General features: G+C 36.7%; 2 protein-coding genes across 5 annotated transcripts; one reads left to right on the forward strand and one right to left on the reverse strand.

Annotated features, from left to right (window-relative positions):
- The first annotated feature begins 4,421 nt into the window (after positions 1-4,421).
- Positions 4,422-9,290, forward strand: LOC129874699 (amino acid transporter AVT6A-like). Of its 3 annotated transcripts, none has more exons than XM_055950026.1 (6): positions 4,422-4,625; positions 5,251-5,698; positions 5,831-5,983; positions 6,296-6,499; positions 7,361-7,826; positions 8,803-9,290. In XM_055950026.1, exons 2-6 carry the CDS (start codon positions 5,269-5,271, stop codon positions 8,939-8,941), a joined length of 1,392 nt encoding a protein of 463 aa, XP_055806001.1. In that variant the 5' UTR covers positions 4,422-4,625; positions 5,251-5,268; the 3' UTR covers positions 8,942-9,290. The 3 variants fall into 3 exon arrangements, with proteins under 3 accessions (XP_055806001.1, XP_055806000.1, XP_055805999.1); XM_055950025.1 differs by having other exon boundaries at positions 4,423-4,625; positions 5,163-5,698; XM_055950024.1 differs by having other exon boundaries at positions 4,423-4,625; positions 5,175-5,698.
- A 303-nt stretch (positions 9,291-9,593) lies between these two features.
- On the reverse strand, positions 9,594-27,004 carry LOC129874698 (uncharacterized). 2 transcript variants are annotated; one of them, XM_055950022.1, is made up of 18 exons: positions 26,676-27,004; positions 26,295-26,482; positions 25,384-25,502; positions 24,229-24,274; positions 23,369-23,441; positions 23,224-23,281; positions 22,389-22,484; positions 21,918-22,035; positions 21,582-21,848; positions 19,487-19,588; positions 19,027-19,384; positions 18,821-18,934; positions 17,483-18,111; positions 17,187-17,383; positions 16,416-16,638; positions 15,623-15,742; positions 13,300-14,073; positions 9,594-12,832 (listed from the first exon to the last, which is right to left on the reverse strand). In XM_055950022.1, exons 2-18 carry the CDS (start codon positions 26,388-26,390, stop codon positions 9,764-9,766), a joined length of 6,459 nt encoding a protein of 2,152 aa, XP_055805997.1. In that variant the 5' UTR covers positions 26,391-26,482; positions 26,676-27,004; the 3' UTR covers positions 9,594-9,763. The 2 variants fall into 2 exon arrangements, with proteins under 2 accessions (XP_055805997.1, XP_055805998.1); XM_055950023.1 differs by lacking the exons at positions 21,582-21,848; positions 21,918-22,035; positions 22,389-22,484; ... (4 more) ...; positions 26,295-26,482; positions 26,676-27,004 and adding an exon at positions 19,736-19,830.
- Positions 27,005-27,270: the final 266 nt, after the last annotated feature.

Below are 27,270 nucleotides of genomic sequence, written 5' to 3' on the forward strand. Positions count from 1 at the left end.
TTTTTGATTCTAAAAGTTGGGAATTCATCCTTATGTTAGGAGTGTCACTATCCAAAGATTTATGATCAATAATGATGTTTAGGATATTATTTGGCTTTTGTATTTCCGAAAGGACACTTTAATATATATATATATATATGTATAATAATATTTTTTTTTTGATTTTACATTTGGTGTTTAGTATTTATCGGAGTTTGATTATATTTGATTTTGCGTTGAAAAGTTTTATATTAAAATAAACGTTTTCTAAGAAAGACGATTATTTATCCTTACGCGAGATTTGAATTATGACTTTTTGTATATATGCATCCCCTCTCCGACGTGGAAACGTCACGTTTTTGACGCGTGTAATACTAACGAAGTACTTTTGGCTTGTGTGAATTATGAAGGTCATGGGAAGGCCAATTGCTGTTCAATTTTTGTTAATTAAATTACTATTTCAAGGGGGAAAATAAATTCTCAATTCCTGGTCCGTCGTCTATCCATCTTTATATACAACTTGGATCGTATATTTGTATAGAGTACAACAATAACATATTCAGTGAAATTTCATAAGTGGAGTTTGGAGAGAATAGAGTGTACGCAAATTTTATCATTATCTCATAAAAATAGAGAGGTTGTTTCCGAAAGATCCTCGGCTCAAAGTAACAGTCCCAAGAAAGGGAGAATCACAATATATATATATATATATATATATATATATATATATATATATATATATCATAGCAGCTGAAACGAAAAACGATGCAAATTCTATAAGACAAGAACAATACAAATATCAAGATAATGGGATAATCAAGGGTAGTAACAACACAACTATAATGACACGTCTAGACCTAAGACCAACCCCAGGCCATCACAAGATAAGACAACATTCTATCTCTGCTAGCATTCTACCCTTATTAGCTTTCTACCATAATACGCGACCTCCACTCTTTCCTGTCTAAGGTCATGTCCTCTGTAATACGAAGTTGCATCATATTCTGTCTAATTATCTCTGCCCAATACTATTTCGATCTACTCTACCCCTCCGCATAGCCCTCAAATCCAATCCCTCGCACCTCTTAACTGGAGCGTCGACACACCTCCTCTGCACATGCCCAAACCATCTCAATCTCGCTTCTCTCATCTTGTCTGGAACAGAGGCTACTCTCGCCTTCTCCCGAATAACTTCGTTCCTAATTTTATCACATCCTCATCTTCGTGACATGCATCTTCGTGACATGCATCTTCTGAACATGAGAGTTCTTGACTGGCCAGCACTCCACACCATATAGCAACGATGGCCTAACCATCATTTTGTAGAACTTACCTTTAAGTTTGGGTGGTACCTTCTTATCACATAGGACTCCAGAGGCAAGCCTCTATTTCGTTCATACTACCCAAATACGATGCGTGATATCGTCATCAATGTCTCCACTACTCTAGATGACAGATCCAAGATACTTAAAGCTTTCTCTCTTGGGGATATGTTGATTTGTAAGCCTCACTTTCATGCCCTCTTCATCCGTCGCAACACTGAATTTGCACTTCATGTACTCTGTCTTGGTCCTGCTTAATTTGAACCCTTTAGACTCTAGAGCTTGTCTCCAAACCTCCAACCTATCGTTAACTCTGGTCCAAATCTCATCAAATAGCATATACCATGGAACCTCCTCCTGAATAGACCGTGTCATCTCATTCATCACCAAGGCAAAAAGAAAAGGACTCATCATAGATACCTGATGTAGTCTCATCTCAATAGAAAAGTGTTCTGTGTCACTTTCCATTGTCCTAACCCGAGTTTTGGTCCCACCATACAATATTTGTTTAGAGTATATATTTTATTGTTTAAGCAAACAAAGATACGATTATCTTACTCACAGGGGAATTTATATATATGTGTGTGCGCGCGCGCGTGAGTGCGTGTGTGTGAATTTGCGTTTTTTTATAAAATTAAGTATTTTATGTATATGTTTTTAAAAATTGATATAATTTATTGTTTAAGCAAACAAAGACACAATTATCTTACTCACGGGCGAATATATATGTGTGTGTGTGTGTGTGTAAATTTGTGATCTTTTTATAAAATTAAGTATTTTATGTATATATTTTTTCTTTTTGTCCAAGTCACTTCTTTTTTTGTCCAAGTTGCTTAAAAATAGCAAGTGGTTGGCCGTTCGATCGAGTCCATCCCTTGAAGTCGACCTCTCCGCCACCAGCACAAGTGAATAAAAAAGGATCATGTCGCCAAAGGTGGCGGTATCACCGTCTACAGGTCGAGTCATGAGATCTAAAGTGCAAATACTCGACGCCGTGTGTCCTAATCAGATGCCGTGGGGCGATAAGGGGTGCTTTATCTAAACTAGGCAGGAGAACTTGGCCAACTTTCCTACTCTGATAACATCTCTGAACCATAGTAAAGATCCAACTCGAGCCCATCGAATTTTTTCCTTCCGCTCTCGATAATATTTGTGCTACAACAAGATAAAATAGTGCACTTGATTAAGGTTGAGTCACTTACCTATTGAACTAGCGATCATCAATTTTCACTATTTTTTTTTTAGTGATGCACCCATCTTCTAGAACTTTTAAATTCTCCTATGCAACTCTGTTTATTAGAATAAAATAATAGCACGCACTTCATCAACTTAAACTATTAATATTACAATGATGATAATTATTAACACATGGTTATAGATTACATGTTTAATTTCAACATTTAACTCGATTAGATGAGAAAGAACAAAAATTGTCACAATTAAAAGATATTTTTTTAAAACATAAAAATATATTATAAAACGAAAATTAAACCCACATCAATAAAATGAAAAAATTAAATAATCAACAAGTGTGCTACTAAAACTCTTCACACAATTAAGATTTTATCTTTGTCATGTGTTAAAACTTTCAAGTGTTAGGTAGACAAGGAATTGGAGCTGATAAGGCCTGACAAAAAGTTATCACGAGAATAAATATATCAAATTATTCATTGTGTTTTGTAAAAATAAATTATCTCACATTATTCTATTTATCATTTAGAAGTTCAAAACAAAAGTCACTATTCTTTTCCCATTTCAGCTTTAGTAGTAATTATTTTTAAGGACTATCAATACTTTAATTATGAAGAGATGATGTATAGATAAAATAAATAATAAACACATAGAGATTATATTTTTAAAAACATAAATAAGAGAAAAACAATCAACCTCTCATAATAGTATTTTTTAAAGAAATTTTAAAAGGAGAAATATGAAAGATAATTTAAAATAAAAAAATATTAGTACGAGATAAAATAGTTAAAAATACTCTTAATTAATATTGTGTAAAAAAAAATTTAACAGAAAATTTGAGAGGAAGAATTAACGCCGGACACAAATGAAATCTCTATTACTCGGTCCGTTTCATATTAGATAGACACTTTCTAATTTATATAGTGATTAAAAATCATTAATAAATTGATTAATTTTATTTTTTTGCTCTTTATTTATATCAATGCACATAAAAATAAATTTAAAAAGTATAGATAAAATATGAGAATAACTAGTATAAGGAATTATTTAAATTTTCAAAGATCATATTAATTATAGAAATAAAATAGAAAAAAATTATTTTATTTTATTTTAATTTAACAATAAATAAATAATATAACTACAGTAAAACCTCTATAAATGTATATGATTGAGATAAAAAAATATTCATTTATCGAAATTATTAGTTTATCGATAAATGTATAAAATATGCCATACGAAAGAAAACAAATATTTGAATTAAAAATTTCAAAAGCTTAAATCTAGGAAACTAAAAAGTATAGTCTTTGCATATTTATTATTTAAATCTAGGAAAGCTAAACGAATTTAGTGAAGTTTAATGTTTTTAATTGTATTAAGGTATTTAGAAATGAAGAGATTTTATGTTAACTATAAAAAGAAAAAACTAGATATTTAAAAATCATAATCCAAATATAATGTTTTCTCATTATTTGAAAGACGTACATAAAGTTAAGAATGAGATTAATTTTGAATTTGAATGAAAGAAAAACAATCAATTATAGAATTATATTTTAAAAAAAATAGTTATTAATCTAATATTATTAACTAATTAAATATATATAAATTCTTAATATACTGTAGTAATTATTCCTTAATATTTTTTTGTGTGCCTTTAATACTTTATGCGTATAAACTAAGTGACTATCTTACCTTTCTTGAAAATTACTGACAAGGATACACGCTTTCTCTTTCATCTCTTTCAAGATGAGAATTAGCAAAGGCCGATTTTTGTATTTTCTTTAAAAGTCGTAGTCAATCAAACTGTGCATACATGAATATGTATAATTACGAATATTTCAATCAATTGATTGCGTGAAGCGTTCTTCTTTCTCCGTTTCTCTTTCTTATATAATAAATTAATAATACAAAACTTTTGCCCCAATTAAATTTTATATAAACCTCTGGTCTGGTTTTTGGTCTTCAATAATTTTTGAGGACTGCTAATTGTTTATTTTTATATTTTTTTGGATAAAGGACGATATATCAAGATTTTCCATTCTGGGTTCTTGATTTTTCTGTTTAATTTTTGCATCACTATTGCAGAAAAGATTTATCTCAAAGTCTCCTGCTTTTCAGTTTTTTAATCTATTTCAGGTATGATTTTAGTAATCTGTACACTTAAAAGAAAATTGAGTAGATTCTATTTATGGGAATCTTTGTTTGATAATGTCTATTGTTTTCTTCCATGTTTGCTTCTTTTTTGGTAAAAAAAGATTTGATTTTTTCTGTCGAAATTATTGATTGCCACTTGGGGTTTAAATTGAAGTTAGAGGGAATTAGTTTTGGTTCTTTAACTTATGTAAATAATTGGATTTTGGCCCAAATAGTTTGTTTCACTGGTTTAGTTAATTGTTTATGAATGTCTGAAATCTCAGAGATGGGTAGGGTAGCTTATGGAATTTGTATTCCCTTTTTCACACGGTTTGGAAATGCTTTATTTAAGCTTTATTGGAAATAGCCTCTCTATTCCTGCGAGGTAGGATAGGTCTAGGTATACTGTATGCTTCTGATCAATATTGCAAAAGTTTAGTAGAGCCACTTGTGCGATTAGACGGAGTATGTCGTTGTTGGGTAGCTTATGGAATTTACTATTTAGGAGGTCATAGTATGTATAGACTGATACCTGTGAAGTGTTATGTGCAGATTCTTTCCTAAAGAATCCAAAAAGCGTAAGCTGGTCTGCATATAGTTGGTAAAGTTTCCATTTTTTGACCTCTAGGAGTTTCAGAATTCAAACATGACGATTGGAAGCATTAAACCTGTAAAAGAGAAGAAATCAAGAAAGAGCAAGCAGCCAGTGGTAGATGACCAATCACCATTATTGCCAACAAAGCATCAGGAAGATGGCGGATTCGATGAGTTCAATGGGGCTTCATTTAGTGGGGCTGTATTTAATTTGTCAACTACAATTGTCGGTGCTGGAATCATGGCCTTACCTGCAACTATGAAGGTGTTGGGACTCATTCCTGGGATTATTATGATCATCTTGATGGCTTTCCTCACAGAAGCTTCAGTTGAGTTGTTAATCAGGTTTAGTAGGACTTCAAAATCAGTTTCTTATGGAGGTCTTATGGGCGATGCTTTTGGAAAATATGGGAAGATGTTGCTTCAAATATGTATACTTGTTAATAATATTGGTGTTCTTATTGTATACATGATTATCATAGGTGGGTATGAAATAATTGATTAGCAGACCCTTAAAGACACAGCTTCATGTGCACCAAGTTTACTACCCCTTTTTATACACCTTTAATTCCATGACAATTGTGATACTTACTCTTTATATTCTCCTTTCAAAGGTGATGTGCTTTCTGGAACAACTTCAAGTGGAACCCACCATGCTGGTGTCCTGGAAGGTTGGTTCGGAGTTCATTGGTGGAATGGACGATTCTCTGTTCTTCTTGTGACCACCCTTGGCGTATTTGCACCATTAGCTTGCTTAAAGCGTATAAGTAAGTTCTTTCTATGGATACCTCAGTTTTTTGGGATATTACTTCATTATCCAATCCTTTCATGCTATTTTTATCACCCAAATATGAATGTCAATCAAATAGGTATACATAGAACTTGGTTGCCGTTTGGTAAGCAGCTCAAATGTTTTATTTTCACGACTCTTCAGAAATACATGGGCAGTTGCTACATCCTTTTTCCTATGAGTAGAAAGTATTCTGTGCAATGCAGCAATAAACTTAACATCAACAGTACTATTTCTCTGTATTACATGTGCAATGTGGTGACATAAAGTTTCTCAATTTGCTTTGCAGATTCATTGAGATATACATCTGCATTATCAGTCGCCCTGGCTGTTGTATTTCTGGTCGTAACTGTGGGAATCACCATATTCAAGCTGATAAATGGATCAATTCTTATGCCCAGATTGCTTCCCAGTTTTTATGATCTGACGTCATTCCTCAAGCTCTTCACAGTTGTTCCTGTACTGGTCACTGCATACATCTGTCACTATAATGGTAATTGCCCAATTATATTTTATCTGGATATCTCTGTTTTGTTTTACAGCTAATATTTTATGAAAAGGAGGTATAGATAGTTTCAACCAAATGTGAAGGTAGAAACATCTATGTTATGCTGTCCGTAGTAGTTGCTCCTCATTATTCTTAGGTACATACTTTTTTTTGAGAGGTTAATTATTATTGATGTCAAAACCAGCACTAAGAATCATTAATCTTTCGTACATACTTTCCATAGTTTTTGTGTTCTTACACTTTCAGATTTCTCAGTTGGAGGAGTCTTTTATTAATCTTGGGTACATACTTTCCATAGTTAATGTGTGCTTACACTTTCAGATTTCTCAGTTGGTGGAGTCTTTCATATAATCATATAAATTCTTTTATTATATAAGTCATGACAACCATATATATCTCAGATTAATGCAAATAATTTTATTTATTGGAAGTACTATTAATACAAAACTTCTGGTTGTTTGGTGCATTAATTGATGATTACTCTGTGTGTTACTCAAATATATCATATTTCAAGATATATCATAGAGAATGCATTATGACTTCATTTTCCTACTTTTTTTGTAAGTCCACCTTTTGATTTGATTTATCTATGGATGATAGAGAAACATTCAGGAGTTCCAGTTGTCTTTAAATGATCCTACTTATAAGTAGTTTGGCCTCGGTATAGTTCATTCAACTGTCTAGTCCACTTCATATATTATATATGATTGACGTAATATAATATCCTATGTGAAATTTTCTTCCTTGAGTGCATTCTTGTCAAATTGGATGTTGAAGTTGTAAATGGAAAGTTAACTGTACATCCATCTTGCAACAACATTAAACTAAAAAAATGTACTTATGCAGTTCACTCCATAGAAAATGAACTTGAAGACAGCAGGCAGATCAGAGCAGTGGTACAAAGTGCGCTAGCTCTTTGCTCAAGTGTGTATGTGCTGACAAGCATTTTTGGATTTCTCCTATTTGGCGATGCAACTCTTGATGATGTGCTTGCCAACTTCGATGCTGATCTTGGAATTCCATTTGGCTCCTTGCTTAATGATGTTGTGCGTGTCAGCTATGCTGCCCACTTGATGCTCGTCTTTCCCATTGTTTTCTACCCACTGCGGCTTAACTTGGATGGCCTTGTGTTTCCTTCTGCAAGGCCTCTAACCCTGGACAATTTGAGGTTTGCTTTAATCAGCGGTGGCCTCATTGCCATCATCTTTTTGGGGGCGAATTTCATCCCAAGCATCTGGGATGCTTTCCAATTCACTGGAGCAACTGCTGCTGTTTGCATAGGGTTCATATTTCCTGCTGCTGTTACTCTCAGGTAAACACATTTCTGTTGCACAATTTATTTCAAGTGTTACTTGACTGATGCTTGGCAAATCCAAAACTTGTGATTATAGCTTGCAAAATATCTTGTCTGCCAAGCCCCCCCCCCCCCCCCCCCGCGCGCGCGTGCCAATGTAGAAGGAACAAGATAGTAGTAGGAAATAAAGGACTCATTTGAGTTGTTGCATGCATGAAAGTTTGTGGGAAAGGAAATTGCTGAACAGCTTTGTTGGCACATCTGATAGGCCTGCATTTGGTGGCCTTTGTAAAATTTGGTGCGAGCATACTTGTTCTGTCCTCCGGTCAAGAAAGTGAATAAGCTGACCTCATCTTAGTTTGGGTTCGGTTCACTTTTTTGTGAATTGAGAGATGTCTGGAGTTATTTTCTCCTAGTTATGTTCACCTCTCCTTTTAAAAATTTGGACATTTGAGACTGACAGCACAGTTATCTAACTTCTGTATGGTAGAGGAGTTGGTGAAAAGGCAAAGAATAACATAAGTTAGATAACTTATACCAGATTTTCTCTAATCAATCCTCCCCCCCCTCATATTTCATTGCTGATCCACTGGACGCTATCTAGTAAGACCATCATTCAATACCTTCGAGTTTCGAACTGATATTTGTGCTTTCATCTTTCCTGTTGGAATGGTTGGGTACAAGAGCAATATCTCTTAACAATTAGATAAAATTTACCTTGCTTGCAGTTTGGAAGTTTTGTCCCGGCAGGACTATATGTTGATTGATTAATGAATTTATGTTTGCTGGTTAATTCCATGTCCCAAGCCATTGATTATTTGAAGTTTAAACATTTAGGTGTGAATTTTAAGAATTACGAAGATAAGATATATTTTTAGCCTATAATTGCAATAGATCTTCTTCTCCCTGCTTTCAAACCCCACCATCCTCTTCCCCCCAGGTATATGGAAAAATGAGATTGAGCATTTATAGAATTGGTTTTATTTTGTTGCAGGGATCGGTATGGCATAGCAACTAAGAGGGACAAGATCTTGTGTATTTTTATGATTGTCCTTGCTGTCTTTTCAAACCTGGTGGCCATATATAGCGATGCCTATGCCTTGATTAAAAAAAATTCATCACCACGTGAGTGATTCCTCATGCTCCTGTGCGACAGGAGGAATTGGACGTATCAGTTGTACTCATGGTGAAGTTAGGGTGAAGGCAGGATGATACTGGCTCAGGAACTGGTGCTTTTCGTTGAAGCTGCTAGAGTCTAGTTCTAATAGGTTTATAAATACTGCTAAATATCAAAATTTGAGTAGCCTTGCTCAACATAAATCAAGACATGGCTACAGTCTACAGTCTTTTACGGTTTCCGGTGGAGTTTTGTCTTACATATGAGATGATGATGTATAAATTGCAAGTTCAACTTGGATTGGCTTCAGTTCTGTGTGTTGATTTTTCTGTATTCGTTTCCCCAGGTTGGGTTTGATTTTTTCACATGCTGGTCGTTTTTTAACCTTTATGAATCTCCAGGTCCAGGCGTTCTTTTTAGTTGGCTGGTATTTGGAATTCAATTTATTTGTATTGTTTCGTTTTCTTTGCTGTCAGTGCTCTTGTTCATAGGAGATTTCTCTGTGGTTAAAGGAGTGACTGAAACCCTGTAAAATTCTCCTCTTATATTAATTGCTTTCTTTTTGCAACGGTAGTCACACATCCGTGGATGGTTTTCATTCTCTTGTATTTTTTTCTTTTCCATCAAGCATACAAATTTCATCTTCTGAAGACCATCTTTGGAAGAAATTCAAGTGAAGCATGAACTATTATTTGATAGATTAGGTGCTGAAACAAAACTAGCTTTGGTGCATTCTGAATACAGGGACTAAACTAACTCTACATGGTGAAATAGGTACTAAACCTATTTACAAAACCCAGTTGATGGATATTCAAACTTCGTCCTACAAATATAATGTCTATGGATTCCCAGTACTAGTTACAAAAGGAACCAATCTTCGGTAGTCTCTCCTTCTCCCAAGTGCACAACTTTCAAGCACTCTCCCTAGCATCAGCCTTGTGTTTTGAAGCGCTAATTCTTTGGCTGATAAACCTGATTCACATGCATTAGGTTGGGCTGCTGGTGTGGAGCCAGCTCCAAGTCCAAGCATAGCAAACTGCAATGGCCCACTCCGAGCCTTAAATGAGGTCTGAGGTGCAAGAATCTTCTCTTCAGCGCCAGCAAGTCCATTCTCAAATTGTCCCGGCTCATGCGGGTGCGATCCAGGTAAGCTACAGCTCTGCAAGAGGGCTTCCAATACACTAAGTGCCTCCCAACACAAAGTGCTCTCTACCAACTGAGATACAATTGCATACATATGTGGACTTTGAGCAGCATCCATTGGAGTATGCTGAAGCAATGCCTTCAGCATAAGAAGTATGACACGCTGATATTCAACCGGCCCTTTCTCCAGAAGACGTAGGAGGTGCCCAAATGCTAGAGCTGAGTGCCTGGGGAACCATTCATTGCATAGCAATGGTGAAACACAAGCTAGAAGGTGTTCTATACTTTTGATCTCACCACGGGAGTAAGCCATGAACACAGTAGCCAATTCATCTATCGATTTTGCTCGACACCAGACAGCTATATTGGTTGCAACAGAGCAAGCCTTTTGATACTGGTGATGGAATGGTGAAGCAGGACCGACCACTGTGTCCTGGTTAAGCTGTAAGCAGAGCCAGGGAAGTAAGCCTGTTATGTTCATTAGTAGGCGTGTTTCAGCATCACCAAAGATTGAATCACATGAAGGCACAGTAATTCTCGATAGAACTTCAATGGAGACACCATGACTGACTGTTGACATAAGGCCTTTAAGAACCAGTGGCTGCACTCCTTCAAAGACTGGCACCTTTGCATTGGAGGGTAATGACTCACTAGCGTTCCGTGATTCTAGACGCTGGAAGTCAGAACATTCACCAACAGTTGAATCAAGCTCATCTCTGGGCATGCTTGAAAGAAGCACATTCTCAGTTGTTCTATCTCGGAATGATAAGCGATCAATTACACGACAAACAAGTTCCAGCACCTGACAATACACATGAATGAAGTCTGTATGCATCATGGCAACACAACCCCAGAAAAGCTGGGGATATAATATCACCTTTTCTGGCTCCATATTCTCCACCATCACCTGTAATGTCAACAAGATCTCCATAACAAAGCCTAGAACAGGTGGTACTGGGTTACTCAAGCATCTGTGAAGGCAACGTAGCAAGGATACACAAGCATCATTAGTTACACGAGGCCGCAGTGCACGGTATATCTGGTGCGAGCGGCAGGCCAGGTGTCTTGATGTGCATTCCATAGCCCATTTAAGTGCCTCTACTCCCCAAGTTTCCCGTAGATCTCCTTGGAAAAAGATAGCATCCACCATGCTCTGCACTAAAGCAGATAAGAGTGCTGCACTTGGCAGTTCTGTTCTGACAACTGTAGTGTCCTCGTTCTCCCACATCATGCTACCTCGCTTAGATTGAACATACTTTATCAAGCTCACTACTTGCTGCTTGTTCTCTCCATCACTATTTTCAACATCATACAATTCCAAGTGACGCCCAGCAAGGGAATACAACAGATTAACAAGAAGGTGCTGGCAATGCTCCAAGACAATATCCTCTGAACTATCCATGGAGACGAAAGTAACATGAAAGAGCAACGGTAAATGCTCCCGGAAATCTTCATCATTCTCATAGGCGATTTCAGCAAGTAAAATCAACGCTATGTCTGCATGAGTGAGTAGGTGCTGTTGATGACCTTGCAATGCTGATTGAAGTTCTTTTGCATTAACAGCATGTGTTCCAGCCGCCAAGTGCAACCCTTCTTCCCCAGAATTTGGAGTATCAATGTGATAATCTCCACTGTCTCGAGAGACATGACGACTTCGCAGGCTTCCTGTTGAACTCCGTACTCCCATTAATGGCCCTGACATGTTCACCAGTGATGGAAGAAGTTGGCCAGACCGACCAGCAGTTAAAGGAACAATATTCAACTCAGGAGGCATAGGACTCAAGGGGCCCGAGGCACTTCTGCCTCCAACAGCTGCTGTTCTCCAGCTCAAGCTCCCACTTGTGTTTCTTAGAGGACCATCAAGAGATCCACGAACTAATAAAGGTGACATGTGAGGTTGGATGTCTACAATTGATGAAACTTGAACCACAGATGGCCCTTGAGAGAATTCCAATACAAAGTTTCCATTACCATCTCCTCTGTTTGCACTAGGCCTCAGAGGCTCTATGTTATCTTCAAGCATACGCTGAGCCAGTTGATAAACCAGGTGATCAATAGTACGTTGGGGGCAGATACGAGCCAAGTATAAACCAACCCTTTTAGCAACAGAGAAATATGTAGCAAATGCACCACTTATTTCTGCTGATGCATTTGAATCACAATCTTCAATCCCTTTTGCAATCAAAAAATCTAAAACTGGACTTATGTTCCTGGGTTTGCTAGCAATTGTGCTCCAAAGCTTTTCAATTTCATCAGGAAACTGATCACCATGTCTCCATGTCACATAATACAGACTTTTCAATAATCTCTCACTCCAGCCAGAGTCCTTGAGTTTCCAGAAATTGAGATTCTCAATCCATGGAGCCATGCAGGTGAGGACTTGATGCTGCGCAATTATATCAACAGCATCAAGCTGCCTCTGCATAATTTCTTCACAAAGCAACTGGCTCAGTTCAGGATGATCTTTAGCAAGTTTGCAAGAGAGTTTGTATTGGAACTGTTGATACGAGTCAGGAAGGTTCCCAACTACAGCAGCTCTGTAGCTTCCTGACCCCTCCATCCCATCATCGGCCCATTCACGGACAGAAAGCGTCTCAAGCATTTGGAGGGCATCATCACGAATCTGTCTGGAAGGATCCACCACCTTGTAGAGGATCAGACTTAAGAGTCTCTGTATTTCACATTTTGGAATCTCTTGACGCATATAGACTTCAGCTAACACACTGAAATAGCCATCTGCAATTGCAGCATCGGAGTAGTAGCACTGTGACAAATAAAGACTTGTAAGTATTTCAAAGGTATGAAAACATGTATGCTAAACACCTGCCTAGAGAAAGAAAAGTGATATAACTTGCTCCATGTCAAAAAAATCAAAGTAGAGGATTCAAGCATATTTTTTGATACTAAATAGGAAAATAACAAAATGATATAAGAATGTCACCGCTGCACCAACTAAACAGAAGGCACAACAGAGGCAACTCACTTTCCAATTGAAAATGTGTAAAAGATTAAATACTTACTAAATGGTTTACATCCTGAAATCAATGGGGATTATATAGCACATAAAATCATTATATTACACACCCTCACCCACAATATTGACAAGTCACATAAAATTCTTTTTTTAGAAGGTTAATATGATTACAGAATGCATTTTGATAAAAAATGTAGTGTACAAAAACGAGTAAATTGCACCATGAACTTCCTATAGGCAGTAGGAAAAGGAAGCACCTGATCAATGCAAGCAGGAAACAGGTCCAAGTTTGTTATAAGAAGATTTCTTAAAGCTAATTTTGCGAGTGAAACTCGAAGATGACCTCCTCTGTGCCTATCACGACCAGTTGTTCCTCTGCCACCTTCACCAGTGTACTTTGAATAAGACGGAGTTCTCGGATCAGCAGGTGAATAACCAAAGGGTGCCCTAGGTGCAGGCTCAATGAATAGGCTATTTATCCAAGATATTACACGGCCACTCATCTTTCTGGCATTGTCATCAAAGCAGGGTCCATATAATAGTGAAGCCATTGCATTCATGGAAGCCCATTGGATGGCTTCTACCTGTTCATTCAGTTCTTTATCAAATGTGAGTTTGTCTATAGAATCCTTTGATCGAGAGTGCTGAGTAGACTTGTAGCGTTCTACTTCACGTCGATAATCATTAACACCATCCTGACTCCATGTATTGCCAGCATCATCGCTCCAGGAGAGCAGAAGATCAAAAAGCCGCTTCCTAGTTCTAATATCAAATTTCTCTGATTTTGACTCAACAAATTCAGGGGCCAGAGATCTCAGTACAGAAGCAAGTGCATAACGGAGTGGTTGCATCTCCTGGAAACTCTCGGCAGACGCTGTTAATATCTGTCTGGTTGTTTCTTCAATGAACTTCAAATAATGTAGGCGGAAAACAGGCTTCCTACTAAGCATTCCAGGCCAGATGTTTTCAGAAACTGTACGGTATATATTTGCAATGTGGACACGAAGTTCTTCTCGACGGGACCTTTGGCTCTGCGATGAAACAATTGAAATTCTACTAAAAAGATCCAAAGCACAGAATTTATACTGACAATGACACAGACAATCAACAATTTACAAACTTTGGCATGGGGATCTCATAGGACTATGTAGCTGCAGTTTCAGCAAGTTCCATACCTGTCATTTTCTTTAGTATAAATTAGGAAATCTCCTATGCATGTAATAGACGTGTCAGCAGTATATTTTTCAATACATGAATTTGACTTCTGATTTCATTCTTTCTTAACATCAGTTTTAGAAGATTGTTAAAAGTTTTTTTTTTTTAACAGAGTAAGATGCTAGTATATAAGAACATCATCAGTAACATATGCTCTACAATTAGCATTCGCTCAAGCAAAAAAGTTTTAACCTGATTTCTTGTAAGGCTTATATTAAGCACAACATTATTACTCGGCATTTATGTACATAATAAGCGTGCATGAGCTCATAACCTGACAAAGCAAAGGGAGGGCAATGAAAACCTGCAAAAAGGAAAAGAACTCCACTTTTGGAATATTTGCTTAGTCTAACTTGCTCCATATTCGTATTTTTGGCTTGCTTTATGCCAAATTCTTCTAGATTCCCACTTCCCCAATGAACACATGTTTTTGATGTTTCTTAACAATATTATCTTTCAATCATCATGGTTTTACACATGTAGATAGGTGCATTTGGAAGTTCACATAAGATATGACCAAACCATCTCAAACGACCTTTTTTCATTGTATCCTCTGGTAGCATACGTAGAGGATAAAGTAAGAGAAGTTGCTTGAAACAGGTAGTAAATGTCTTACATAGACATCCGGCTGGTATGCTTTAAACCAAAATGTTAAAGGTATTAAATGGGCAAAATATAGACCTAAGATCACAGGGAAGAAAATTGTCTCAAAAGACCTACAATGTCCCAGAATCTATGCAGATTTAGCAAGAAATAAGACAAATTAGAAGCGAAAGAGTCACATAGGCAACACTGACAAGTTGGGGTAATGCTTACTCTTGAGGTATGCTTACGATATGCCCAATGTAACTGGGAACCTTTTTGTCTGTTTAGATATATGGATGCCAGTAGAACATGTCGAGAACCTTAGTAATTTTTTAATAAATTAGAGAACCTCTAGTGCCAGAGAACACCCAGATTATCAAATATTTGAATAAAGCAGGTCCAAATAGAGCAAAATGAATATGCCAAGCCCAACTAGCGTAGGATTGAGGTGTAGCTATTTTTGTTTTCTTTTTCAGGTATTCTTTTGTTCCTTAAGATCATCTCCTTGCTGACTACTTCAACTTTGTCTACTAACACTTAATGCCAGATCGGATTCTAACTGTAGCATTAGAACCATAAGGAGTTGACTTTTATATGTCTCAATACTAGCACATGCGCACATTAAAAAACTTGTAGGCTACTTAATAATATATAAAATGGACAAAATATCAAATTGCTCAATCCATCCAAAGAAAACAAGATCATTCTTTTACTAACATTGCAGATACAGCAAGTGAATACAAAAGGAGAACTACAATTACAAGAGTTTGAAAAAATTACCTTCCATTTTGGTTTCCCCTCTGCCTCCAGTGAGACCTCGTCAATGAAGGATGCAAGCTCACTAAACATGACTTCGCATATTTCAAGATGGGAGTGCCCCAGAGCCATTGTAGCTGCATGCTAAACAAGCAGAAAGAAGAAGTCACTCAATGTGATGCCAACTCAAAGAAGAGTTCTATTTCGCTCCTTTTACTTTTTTCAACCATGCAGATATTTTCTTTTTGGAAAAAAAAAAAGAACTTAACCATAACCTAATTTTTTGGATGCTAATATTCAGTATAGAAAGTTTTGGAGAATTAAAAAATCCAAAAATACCTATCTCAAAAAGTACCAATAGAACTGCATTTAATGTGCACATGAGGTTTATCAGTATGACTGTCAAATTTTAAGCAACCCCAAGTTATAGCATCTTAGTCCATCAATCCTACGGAAATTCTTTCAGTGAACCCAATTAAATCTTGGTTTTAACAATCTTTGAAGTTCCAGAATATGAGGTATTTGTTCTTAAGCAAGTCCCTAGTGGCTAACATATCAGAAAATAATTTAGTTAGTGGCTTAACAATTTTGAAAACCATATACACAGTTGGAGCTTGAGTGCTAAAGTATCCCCAGAGAAAAATAAAGGTAAGAGACAAATAAACCCAAGTAAATCACACTAATGTCATGTTCAGATGTTACACCATTGCAAAATCTCCTACTTATTGTTACTCCGACCAATAAATGTAGTAACAATGATAGCATAGGTCTGACCATTCTGCTACCATCAGAATGATTGTAGGTAGTAGCTACTCACTATATTTGCTTCAGAGCCAGACTTTAGGGACGGGAAGATGAGGTGGAAAAGTTCTTTTATTGCTGCCGAACCACCGCCTTCTCTACTATCAGATGGACATGAGCATGCGAACATAGCATACATCAGCCATTGATCTAGCTTGTTGTCAGTGTCCTGTAACTGATGGGCCTTTCCTCCCAACTCAGCAGGCGTTATATGAGCAAGCCGCTGAATAACTTCCAATCTGCATGAAGCATCAACATTATATGGAACTTCAAACTTTTTTTTTTTGAAACTGAAGAAACTTCACAAACTTTCTGCACTGAATTACTCAAGTTTGAAAACTTTAAAATAAGGAATTGCATCAATGATAAAGGAATGGAACTTCAAATATTCAATCGCTTCAACAATGAATAAAATATTCCTATAGAATGCATGCTTCATGGAAGAACTCTGAAATCCATCAAACAACAAGCAATGCAGAGCATGAACAAATATCAGGAGAAACTATCACCTAATGGAATGGGCATTCGTATATTTTTCCTAGGAGGAAAAAATTACTTGTGAGTAATGGTAAGTAAACAATTAGAATTTACGACGTTTAAGTTTTTTTACAAGCTATTTACAAAATTATAGGTGGACTACCAGTACACACAGATAATTCCACAACAGGGTCATTTTGGCTTCCCAAGTATACCAAAAAGTACTCATGAAAGATAAATGACACACTAAGCAGGAAGCTTGGGACATTTCAACGTGTGTCAGATGTCTATATTTCCACAGCTTGCTTACTTTGCTTCCTGAACAGAGCTTGGGCACAGCTCTGATGCATGCTTGACGAGCTCGCTAAGACAGCGGGCCCATCTGTTCTTATCCGGGCTCTCAAAGAGTATAGACTGGAAAGTAACATCAGGGGGTACAGGATCAGACTCTCGTCTCAGATCAAATGGACGCCCCGAATCCCAGTAACAACTCTGAACAATATCATCCTGCAGATGCAAAGATCCTTACTAGATATGCGCTTGAATTTCCTAATAAAAATAAGAGAATGTCAGGATGCATTAAAAGGGAAAGAGAATGCTACCCACCCCATGCTCTTCTAAAACATCAATTATGAATATCGGTTCAGCTTCATCTTTCAAAATGTGATCTGATCGCTCATGCAATGAGAGTTCCCTTGTATCATTTCTTAAAGCACGAACACAGCGCAGTAACTCCAGTGCTGTGTGCCGGATCTGACTATCCACTGAACTAAGGAATATTAGACCAACTGCATCTATCTCTGCAGCACGAAATTCAATTGTTTCTTGAGAGTGATGGAAAGAAGATTTCTTGAATCCCTCCGTTCTCTGCACACGCTTTGCATCAGAAGCATCGTACTCCATCTTATCATCAGCTAGACAGGCTCTCCAAAAACGCATGAGCTCCAGAAGCCGCCCCAGAGAAGTCTGAATGAGAAGCGGGAACTCATCTGGAAGGCGTAGAATGAAGTTTGACATCCCTCTCATAACTGAAAAGCGACGATGTGGCAGGTACCTCACGATCCGATTGAGAACCTGTACTGCTTCCTCACGCACGCCAGGATCAATACTGATGCCATGTTGAGGTATTATCTCAGTAATTTTATCACTTCGGCCAACTTCTTCAATCAGATATGGTATACACTTCAGAACTGAGCGGAAGAGATATCCCTGAGATTTCTCTTTTGTTACAGCATCTGGCACAACAAAAGAGTTTTGCATATAAAATCACTACTTCACACAACGCAGAGGGGCAGTTCAATCTCACAAACCGAAAGATATGTCTTAGGCGATGAATGGAATGTAAACGTGGCTAGTTTATTGGGTAGCAAACCTAAGAAGTATGGATGATGAATGAAGATTTCGCGTTATGATTTTACATCGTAAACCATAAACACAGCACAAAGCAGGTATAAAGGCAAGCAGCAACTAGCAGAGACAAATGAGTGACCGGTGAATGGAAGACTTTAAAGCTGTGAATTTAGATACGAGTAACCAAAGTTTAATATGTCAATCTTGCAGCATTAAATGAAATAAGAAGATTGAACACCCATACATACTTTCCAAGACAGATTAATGCAATTAGATGCAACACCCACACATACTTCTGGCATTCATACTTTAGGGGGCATACTTTCAATACACGAAACAGATAAAAGGTATATACGTCCATGATGGGGCATCTCTAGATGTATGTAGTTAATAGGAGCTGACCAACAAATAACGCATTTTCAACGGGAAAACAATTGACAAAAGTATCTTAAGGAGGTAACAGTCATAAACAAAATAAAGTACAAAATTCTTGAATTAAATTCAGATGTCAGCTAACCTTACCAAGAAAGATATGCAAATCAAGTCCCATCAATCATCAAGAGTATAAGTGCTATTTGTACCGTAGATAATTACCTATAGTGGTCCTTGAAGAAGTAAGAAGAGCCTGGCTATACGTCCTATGACAAGATCTCAAAATTGACTCAATTGCAGCCTTCACTTTTGGGATGAAATGGCCAATACCACGAACTATCATATATGCGATAAAGAAAGTCATGAGTTTGAAATAGCAAGGCCAAACGGATAACAAATGCCAATGAGACCGAGTATATTATCATTACCATGGAGAATTTCCAAGCCAACATGCTGACTGGTAGGAGACATGACAATGGCAAGCAAAGCACGAAGACCAATAACTTTCGCTTCACTTGGACTGTCTTGCTTCAGTAACTCCAATATCATATGATTCATAGCGAAATCAATGTTATGTTCAGCAATAGTCACACAGAATTCGACAAGCTTATCATGTTGTACATCCTGCGTAAGCATGCCTTTTCTGAGAACTGTAAGGAGCTGTGATGTCACACTGTCTAGGTAATCCCACACACGATTTGGAGGCTGGGAATCACCATGAACACTCAAGTAGAATCTCAGTACACGATGTAAGCAGTCTAAGGCCATGAATCGATGGTTCTTGTCCTATGAAAAGGATCACTATTATATGTGTGCTGAAAAATCTTCAAAAAGGCAGCCACAACAAGGTTATACTTTTTTGCAATAAAGATTTTAATTACAGATTACCTTCAGATGCTTATACAGTTGCTCCATGTGAGGACCAAAGTTACTGAGAAAAACATGTGGATCACCAAGACACAGAAGAAGTGTCACTAAAGGATAGCCAACCTAGAGTTGCAGAACAAATACAAATTAGAGAAATTATGAACAACCTATGACAGAGAAATAAGTAACAACAAGAATGTGCGGGGGATATAAATGCAATACTAGCATTTAAGAGAGGACTCTTCAGTATGTTCTTGTGTTTCTTCTCACATTTTTGAGAGAGCACGGCCTCTTCATGTACTAAATCCACATGAAGCTCAAGACAGCTGAGTGTTCATTATCCATTGTAACCTTTTCCTGGCTAGTATATAAATATGATAAGCACTACGCTCCGTCCTCTAGATGACAACTTATACAGTGCCCTGAGCTGAATGAAGGAAACCAAGTATAGCAAATTCCTGCTATTCCCTGGATCCCAATTAGTTCTTGCCAAAATACCAGAGTATTACATTAGAAGATCTAATACATGTATCCTGTAGGCCCCTTAATTGACATTCTAGGCATAAACGATATAAAATATCTGCTATTAGTTGAGGAAAAAGACAGCAACATCAATGACGAGTTTGACCCCAAAACCAAAATGTAAGAATGCGTGCATGCTTTATGGAGAAAAGAATGATAAAGAAGCTAACTTGGTCAACAAGCAGGAAGGGTTTTCCATGTCACTTTCGAGAAAACTTGAGGTACAGTTTGACAGCAAACAACGATTTTTAAATTTTGAGATTCCTCCTTAAATATTACTCCCTCCGTTTCAATTTGTTTGTATTATTTTCCTTTGCAGTCTGTTTAGAAAAGAATGTCTCTTTCCATTTTTTGGCAATTTTTTAATTCTAACATTCCACATGGCATGAAGATCAGAGTGGGGAATGGTTTGAAGACCAGTTTCTGGAATGAGATTTGGTTAGGTGATGAGAAATTGAGGATACTTTTCCCTAATTTGTACATTATCAGCCTACAACAGAATGCCACTATAGTGCAGATTTGGAGCCCTCAAGGTTGGGACCTTATGTTCAGAAGGGCTCTAAATGATTGGGAGGTTGGAAGAGTAGCAGACCTACTACATGCTTTAAACTTGTTTCCAGGCATTGGCATAGAGCCCGACAAACCAGTCTGGAAATTGCATAGCAGAGGAACTTTTACAGTGAAGTCCTGTTACTGGGAGAGGAATACTAATCACCTTTTGACAACAGTTTGGCCCTGGAAATTAATCTGGAAGATTAATTTCCCTTTAAAAGTTGCAGGTTTCACTTGGCTGGTAATTAGAAGAGCTTGTATAACCCATGGAGTACTACAAAGAAGAGGTATACAGATCTGTTCAAGGTGTTATATGTGCAGACAAGAGGCTGAAGTAAATGGCCATTTATTTCTGCATTGCAAGATAGCTACAGATCAGTGGAACATGTTCGCTTGTATACTCGGGATAAATTGGACAATGCCCAGAACCACTTTCGAGGTCCTAACACACTGGTAAGGAATTGGAAAGAGAGGATCAAAGGAAGATTGGTGGAAAAATATCCCTGCTTGCATCTGGTGGACACTATGGAAAGAAAGGAATGAGAGATGTTATGAAGGAAAGATTAGCAGCTCACAGAAGTTCAAGATGAGATGTCTTAGTCTTTTGTATTTTTGGTGTAAGCAAGATTTAGTGGGGGGAAGTAGATAGCTTAATGGAGTTTATAGGACAATTGTAAATTTTTGAAAGTTTGTTTTTGGATTTTGAGTATTATGGCACCCACTGGGAGTTTGTAAATCCATTCTCATTCTCATCAGTTTCTTGATGAGTTCTTTTGTGTGAATACAAAGTTACCTATTTCAAAAAAACATTCCACATGGCATGTTTAAGACCACAAGATTGTTTTGCTATTTTCTACATATCCTTAGATTGAGACCACAAATTCAAAAGTCATCTTTAATTTCTTAAACTATGCGCCAAGTCAAGACCAGACAAACAAATTGAAACGGAGGAAGTACTAAATAGGTAATTTCAACTATCCTTATGACCAAAATAGAGATCATATTGAGAAGTGAAGGTCTATAAAAAGATTTCTATGCTCACAGAGATATGTTTGCTCTGCTTATCCATCCAATGCATGAGCTGTATCCTTATTCGTGCCACAGCTTCATACCATAGAGTTAGTGCAGGATCTACGCTTGAAGGAGGCCATTGACCCTTTACACCATCTGCAAGAGGTGCTAGGATGTTGGATAGCATATTGCATAAGGCATGATGAAGTTCACTTTTTCGTTTGTGAGGAGCACGATTCAAAGGGTTAGCTTTCGCCACAAAGGAAGCTGAAGCATTCAGGCCACCCTCTGTCTTCACCTGGAAATAACATATCATTATGATGCTTCTATGCATATCTATTCAGCAAGAAAAAAAAATGACACATACCCCTAGCTTGAGATAGCGCATTCCATTTATAATACTAAGTGCTTCACTGCGAGCAACATTAGTATCTATACGACGGGTATTGAGTTCCATGAAAAAGCGCTCTGTCACTGAACTAAATCTGTTGCCAGACAATGGGAAAACATCAACACTCACATAAACTAATCATTTGGCTGAAAGTCACCAACTCATTGATTAACATGGTTTGTTGCAAAGATTGCAAATTCAATAATGTCTACGGGGTAATGACTTATCACAATTGTATGAAAGTTACATGTTATTTTTCACGTGAAACACGCATCAGGGTAAAGTACAGAGTTGATTTCAATTTTTCCTGTTACACTCCACTTTTTATTCTACCTGTTGAATAGCATTTCCAAATTAAGCTATAAAATTCGGTAAGAGTAACTATCAATCGATCAAGTGATTGAGTTTGAAGATTGGACTATGAAAAATTGGGTTCCCTTCACTTACCTGATCCGAGATAGAGCACCAAGGAGTTGAGCAACTAAGTCTAGAAGAAGCCCCCGCAAATCAACCAACGAAGGATACTCAACCTGGCTAACAACTCTGCAACAGATTAAATTGGTTCAGCATATGGACTTCCAAGTTTATAGCTATTTCATAAATCTAGCATTTTAGTCAAGATTGACTAAATCGAGGTCAATTAGATAATATTTTTTTTTTTGAGATTAGATGATCTCTCTTGGCTGTCTAAATAGCCATTAAAACAAATACATATTTAAAACAAAAACAACTTTCTTATAAGTGCAGAATAAAAACACTCATGCCAGAGTGATAAATATCACTATCCGACATGGAAAGGTTTAGATTACATATCTGTCCTAGCTATCATATTGTAATCCTATAGAAGTCCATTAAAGACCACATAATATTTTACAGATGGGGAAGGTAATAAATACAATAGAATTACTGCGCTTTGCCATTCCTACCCTCTCAAGTAACAAGGCAATTATTTTGTTTATATGGTAAATACCAATACAGAAGAACATAAATCATGTTGCTTGGATGTTGTACAAGAACAAGGTTTTGAAAAACAAAAATTGTCCTTTTAATATGTTATGGAAGACAAGACCAAAAAAATAAAATAAAATAAAACCCAGGAAGAGGAATGAAAAGCACGCTGAGGTTACATTTATGGCTCCAGCAAATAAGGATCAACAACAACAGGATAAATGAACTAAACGGTGGACCAGAGCAGTTGCCAATAACTTATACTATTATTCCGGAAAAAAACAAATATGAAACTGAGTAGTACCATAAGCTCTGAACTAGCTTTATAACCTACCTGTCTGCATTTATTAGCCAATCAAATACAAAATTCTCAAGCCCAATCCAAAGCTTCTCTGCATTTCAAGGAGGCACATTAAAACTCAACTAGCAGTGGATTAGCTTCCTAGAGAAAGGTAGACCTGTTGAATCTGTGAATGTACCTGTAAGCCCTTCTTGTGGACAGCATTCCACAAAGCGAATACACGCAGAACAAAAGATGCACTCCACTGCAAGCTGAACCATGGAAGTACTTAGTTTTTCGATATTGATATGAGAAATCTAAGAACCATGGAAGAACTTCCTCAGGAGCCTAAACAAAGATACTTAAGTTGCTAAACCATACAGAACTTAATCAGATACTTCACAAAATGAAAATATGCATGTATTGTACCTATGATATAATACCACTTTGGTATCATTAGGCACGAAATGAATAGTGGCCTAAATATACATCAGCAATATCTTCATGCTCATTACTCTGCCAGTTGAGGTAATAATGGTTACTTCTTTTAATACTTCCGTTGCAACAGTTTGGGTTTATTTTCTTATATTATAAAAACAATCTCTTCCTTTCTGGTTTCTTCCAACTTCCTGCAGCCAACTGCATGAGGTTCTCTCTTTTTATATGTATATATATATGGCCAACTGAGGTTCTCCAGTTTTATCGAGTCCCCAAAGGAAAGCCAACTCATGAGTTTCTATACTAGGAAAGTTAAGTTTCTCTTAAAGTGAGAGGATGGCTATTTCACCTGGAAATAGTTTGAGCTGCATAGTTGTGTTGTAATTTCAGCCTATCAGATGTGTGATTTAAAGAAGTGACTCCCATCTTATTATTCTTTTGCTTTTCCATAGATTATGTGATAAGTCATTTTCAATCAATTTGTTCAATAAATAGAAAATGGAAGTGCATAGGAACAATCTCATAAACTTCCATGCTAAAGATGTGAATTGAGGGAAGGAGTCACAGACTTTCCTTCTCAAAAAAGGAGTCACAGACGAGAGAGTTAGTAGATTAACAAACCTTCCTCTGGAATGTTGATGCATCATTTGCACCTGTGGGAGATTCACTGCAACCAACCATAGTACATCAGATTCAAAGCATTGAAAATTTCTCTACTGTAGTATACGCATTTCTGTAGTGTAATCCCATCATATTAATAAAGCTTCATCCAACGATTTTCATAATAGATTTGTACTTTCTATGAGTCCCCTAGATCTCAATCAATGAACTATACTACTTCATTAAAGAAGACTATAAGAGTGGTCATTTCAGAAAGAGCAAGGTTTCTTTATTTAACAAAAGAACACTTATCACATGTAATATCTCCCCCATGGTCACCTCAAGCCAAAAATGGTAAGTGAAGGACAAAACTATTAGAGGTCAATGTTCTTGGTCCATATTCAAGAACAGAGGCAGAAAATGCAATTGTTCGAGTGGCAACTAGTCTCCTCTATTTTCCCTTGTACTAGTTCTAATTTTTCAAAACTGTAACATACTTATCCAGTCCCTGATTAACTAGAAAGAAATGAAACTATATATAACTATTATTTCGCCGTCCCATTTCCCAGGAGATGTTTGACTGGACACGCGGTTTAAGATGTAATTTTAGTTTATCTTTATATTAATGGTAGTGGATAAATATAGTAAAATAACAGTTAGTTACCCTTATCTCAAAAAAAATATAGTAAAATAACAGTCGAAATATTGGGTATGTTGTTGTTGCTGTAATGGTTGAAAACTAGCTTGGAAGAAAAAAGGTCATATCAAATCTTAAAATGTTAATAGTTAAAAGAATTTGAATTGCTGATAGTTGTGAAAGTTGTATAAAATAGTATTATGATTGAAATCGGAATGGTGGCAAACATTTGAGATGTACCAAAATAAAAAGAATTGTTTATATTGGGAAGTAAGGAGTAATTAACAAGCTAGTGAATAATTTACCATGGTTTATCATGTATGTGAATTCTCATACAGCACATGTAAGGGGAACAACTGAACAATATAAATTTACCAAATGGATCTGCTAGCACAACTGTATGAACTATGAAGGGCAAATTTTCTTTCACCAAAATGAATTTGCATTAATTGGCAGCCCATGATGAAAAATACACTTCAACTTAACACATAAATGAAAACCACGTGCCATGATTAGGACGAATTATAACTGAAACACACCTTTCTCTCCATTTTAGAAGGGCCTCTAGAAGAGGAACAGGTGTGTGACGTGCAACCATGGCCAATGAATCCAGTACTTGTTCATAGGCTGGATCAGATGGCCGAAGGTACTGTCCATCCTGTACTTCGTCAAGTGAGAAATTTTGGACAAAGTTGCAGAATCCAAGTCAAAGGAAAATTAATCACAAACACATATCCAAAAAAAAAACAATAATAATAATAATAATAATAATAATTTTAAAAAGAAAATTAAGCAAAAGAAAAAAAACTTGTTTTTGCATCAGAATTCAGTAAAAGATCGCATAATCCAGAACCAAACTAATGAATGTAAAGCACGTAAACAACAAAAATATTCCACTCCACCTCATCTTAAGTAGACTATGCTTGTCATTTTCCCTTTGTGGAGCTAGAGGACCAACTTAAGCCAAGGGCGGAGCCAGGGTACCGTAAAGGGGTTCATCGTTGAAAAATTACATGGTATGTATAAGGTCAATTTTTTTAAAAAATGTATATATAGTAGATGTTGAGTCCATTTGGGTTCTTTATGTGTTTACCTCTATATATTTTGAACCCTCTTAATAAAAACAGACCATAATTCTCCTTTCAACACTTGAGAGCTAGAGGCAGCATAAAAGGTCTTCATCAGAACAAATTTTAAGGCCCTTACACTAATCACTCTCGGGGGAGTTTTTGTCTAAACCAGCGAAGAATGGAAGATATGACTCTAAATTCTATCTTGAACTCTCTCTTAGTGTTATAGGAACTATGATGCCGACTAATATGACGAGCATTTAGTAATATCTTTCTTGGCAAGAAGTTAAGAATCAAAATCGCAGTACATCACAAATTACAAATAATCCACAAAATGGGATCAACACATGTAAATAGCGAAAAAATTGGTTAAAGAGTACCTGAGCTTGAGCGGTTTCAATGCGACGCCTGGCAAGCGGAAGGAACCTCTGAAGCAACGCGTCAACAATCAGCTTTGCTGCACTCCCAGCCTTCATTTCTTTTAACTTTCTTTCTCTCAATCTTACACCACTTTGATGCAACTGCAGAGTTCAGATTTCATATCCAATAGAAAATTTCCACTTTGTACCTGCGCGTGATCCCAATTCAGATGGAAGCAAAAAAAAATAATTCGAAATTTCAATCACTCAACTAGCCCTCGATCCCAAACTAATTTGAGTAAAGTATAAATTAGGGTTCATCCAGATACTGTTATGATGCTGACTTTCAGCCAAGTGTTGAAAATCTAATGAAGTATAGAGGAGGACGGAGAGAGACGGTACCGGACTCCGGCTCCTTGAAAATTCAGCGGCGAGTGAATAATTCATCTTCATCTTTCAATTTAGTCATTGGGATTTTTCTTTCCAGATGGATACACCAATTTTTCTAGTTTATCTGTCTGCTCTGCTAGTTGCTGATTTCTTATTTGGTAGAAAAACACAAAAAGGAACCGGCTCAAATGCATTTCACAGCCGGTCCATTACTGCAATTTTCTTGCTCTGCTGGTTGGATTTTAGCTGTAGACCGGTATTCTGCCCCACTCAGACCAGTGCTCTCTTCGTTGTCGTCAATATCGTCAGCCTACTTTATAAAATCTTTCCTTTTTTTTTTAACAATTTGCAGACTCTTTAGTACTACTATTAACTAAGGCTTGTTTGATGTGATAGATAATAAGAGTTTATTTTGGGATAATTTATGAGTGTTTTTTTAATTTTTTGTTTGTTGTAAAAGATGGAATAACTGAATCTGAAATAGTAATCTCATGATAACTTATGCTGGGATAAAGTATGTAAAATAATAAGAAAATCCTCCTTAAACTCTATTTTATAGAATATTTTTACATTCTTGTATATTAACATAATTTTTAACAATATTTAC

Source organism: Solanum dulcamara, chromosome 11 (genome assembly GCF_947179165.1).
Source record: "Solanum dulcamara chromosome 11, daSolDulc1.2, whole genome shotgun sequence".
Classification (NCBI taxonomy): Eukaryota; Viridiplantae; Streptophyta; class Magnoliopsida; order Solanales; family Solanaceae; genus Solanum; species Solanum dulcamara.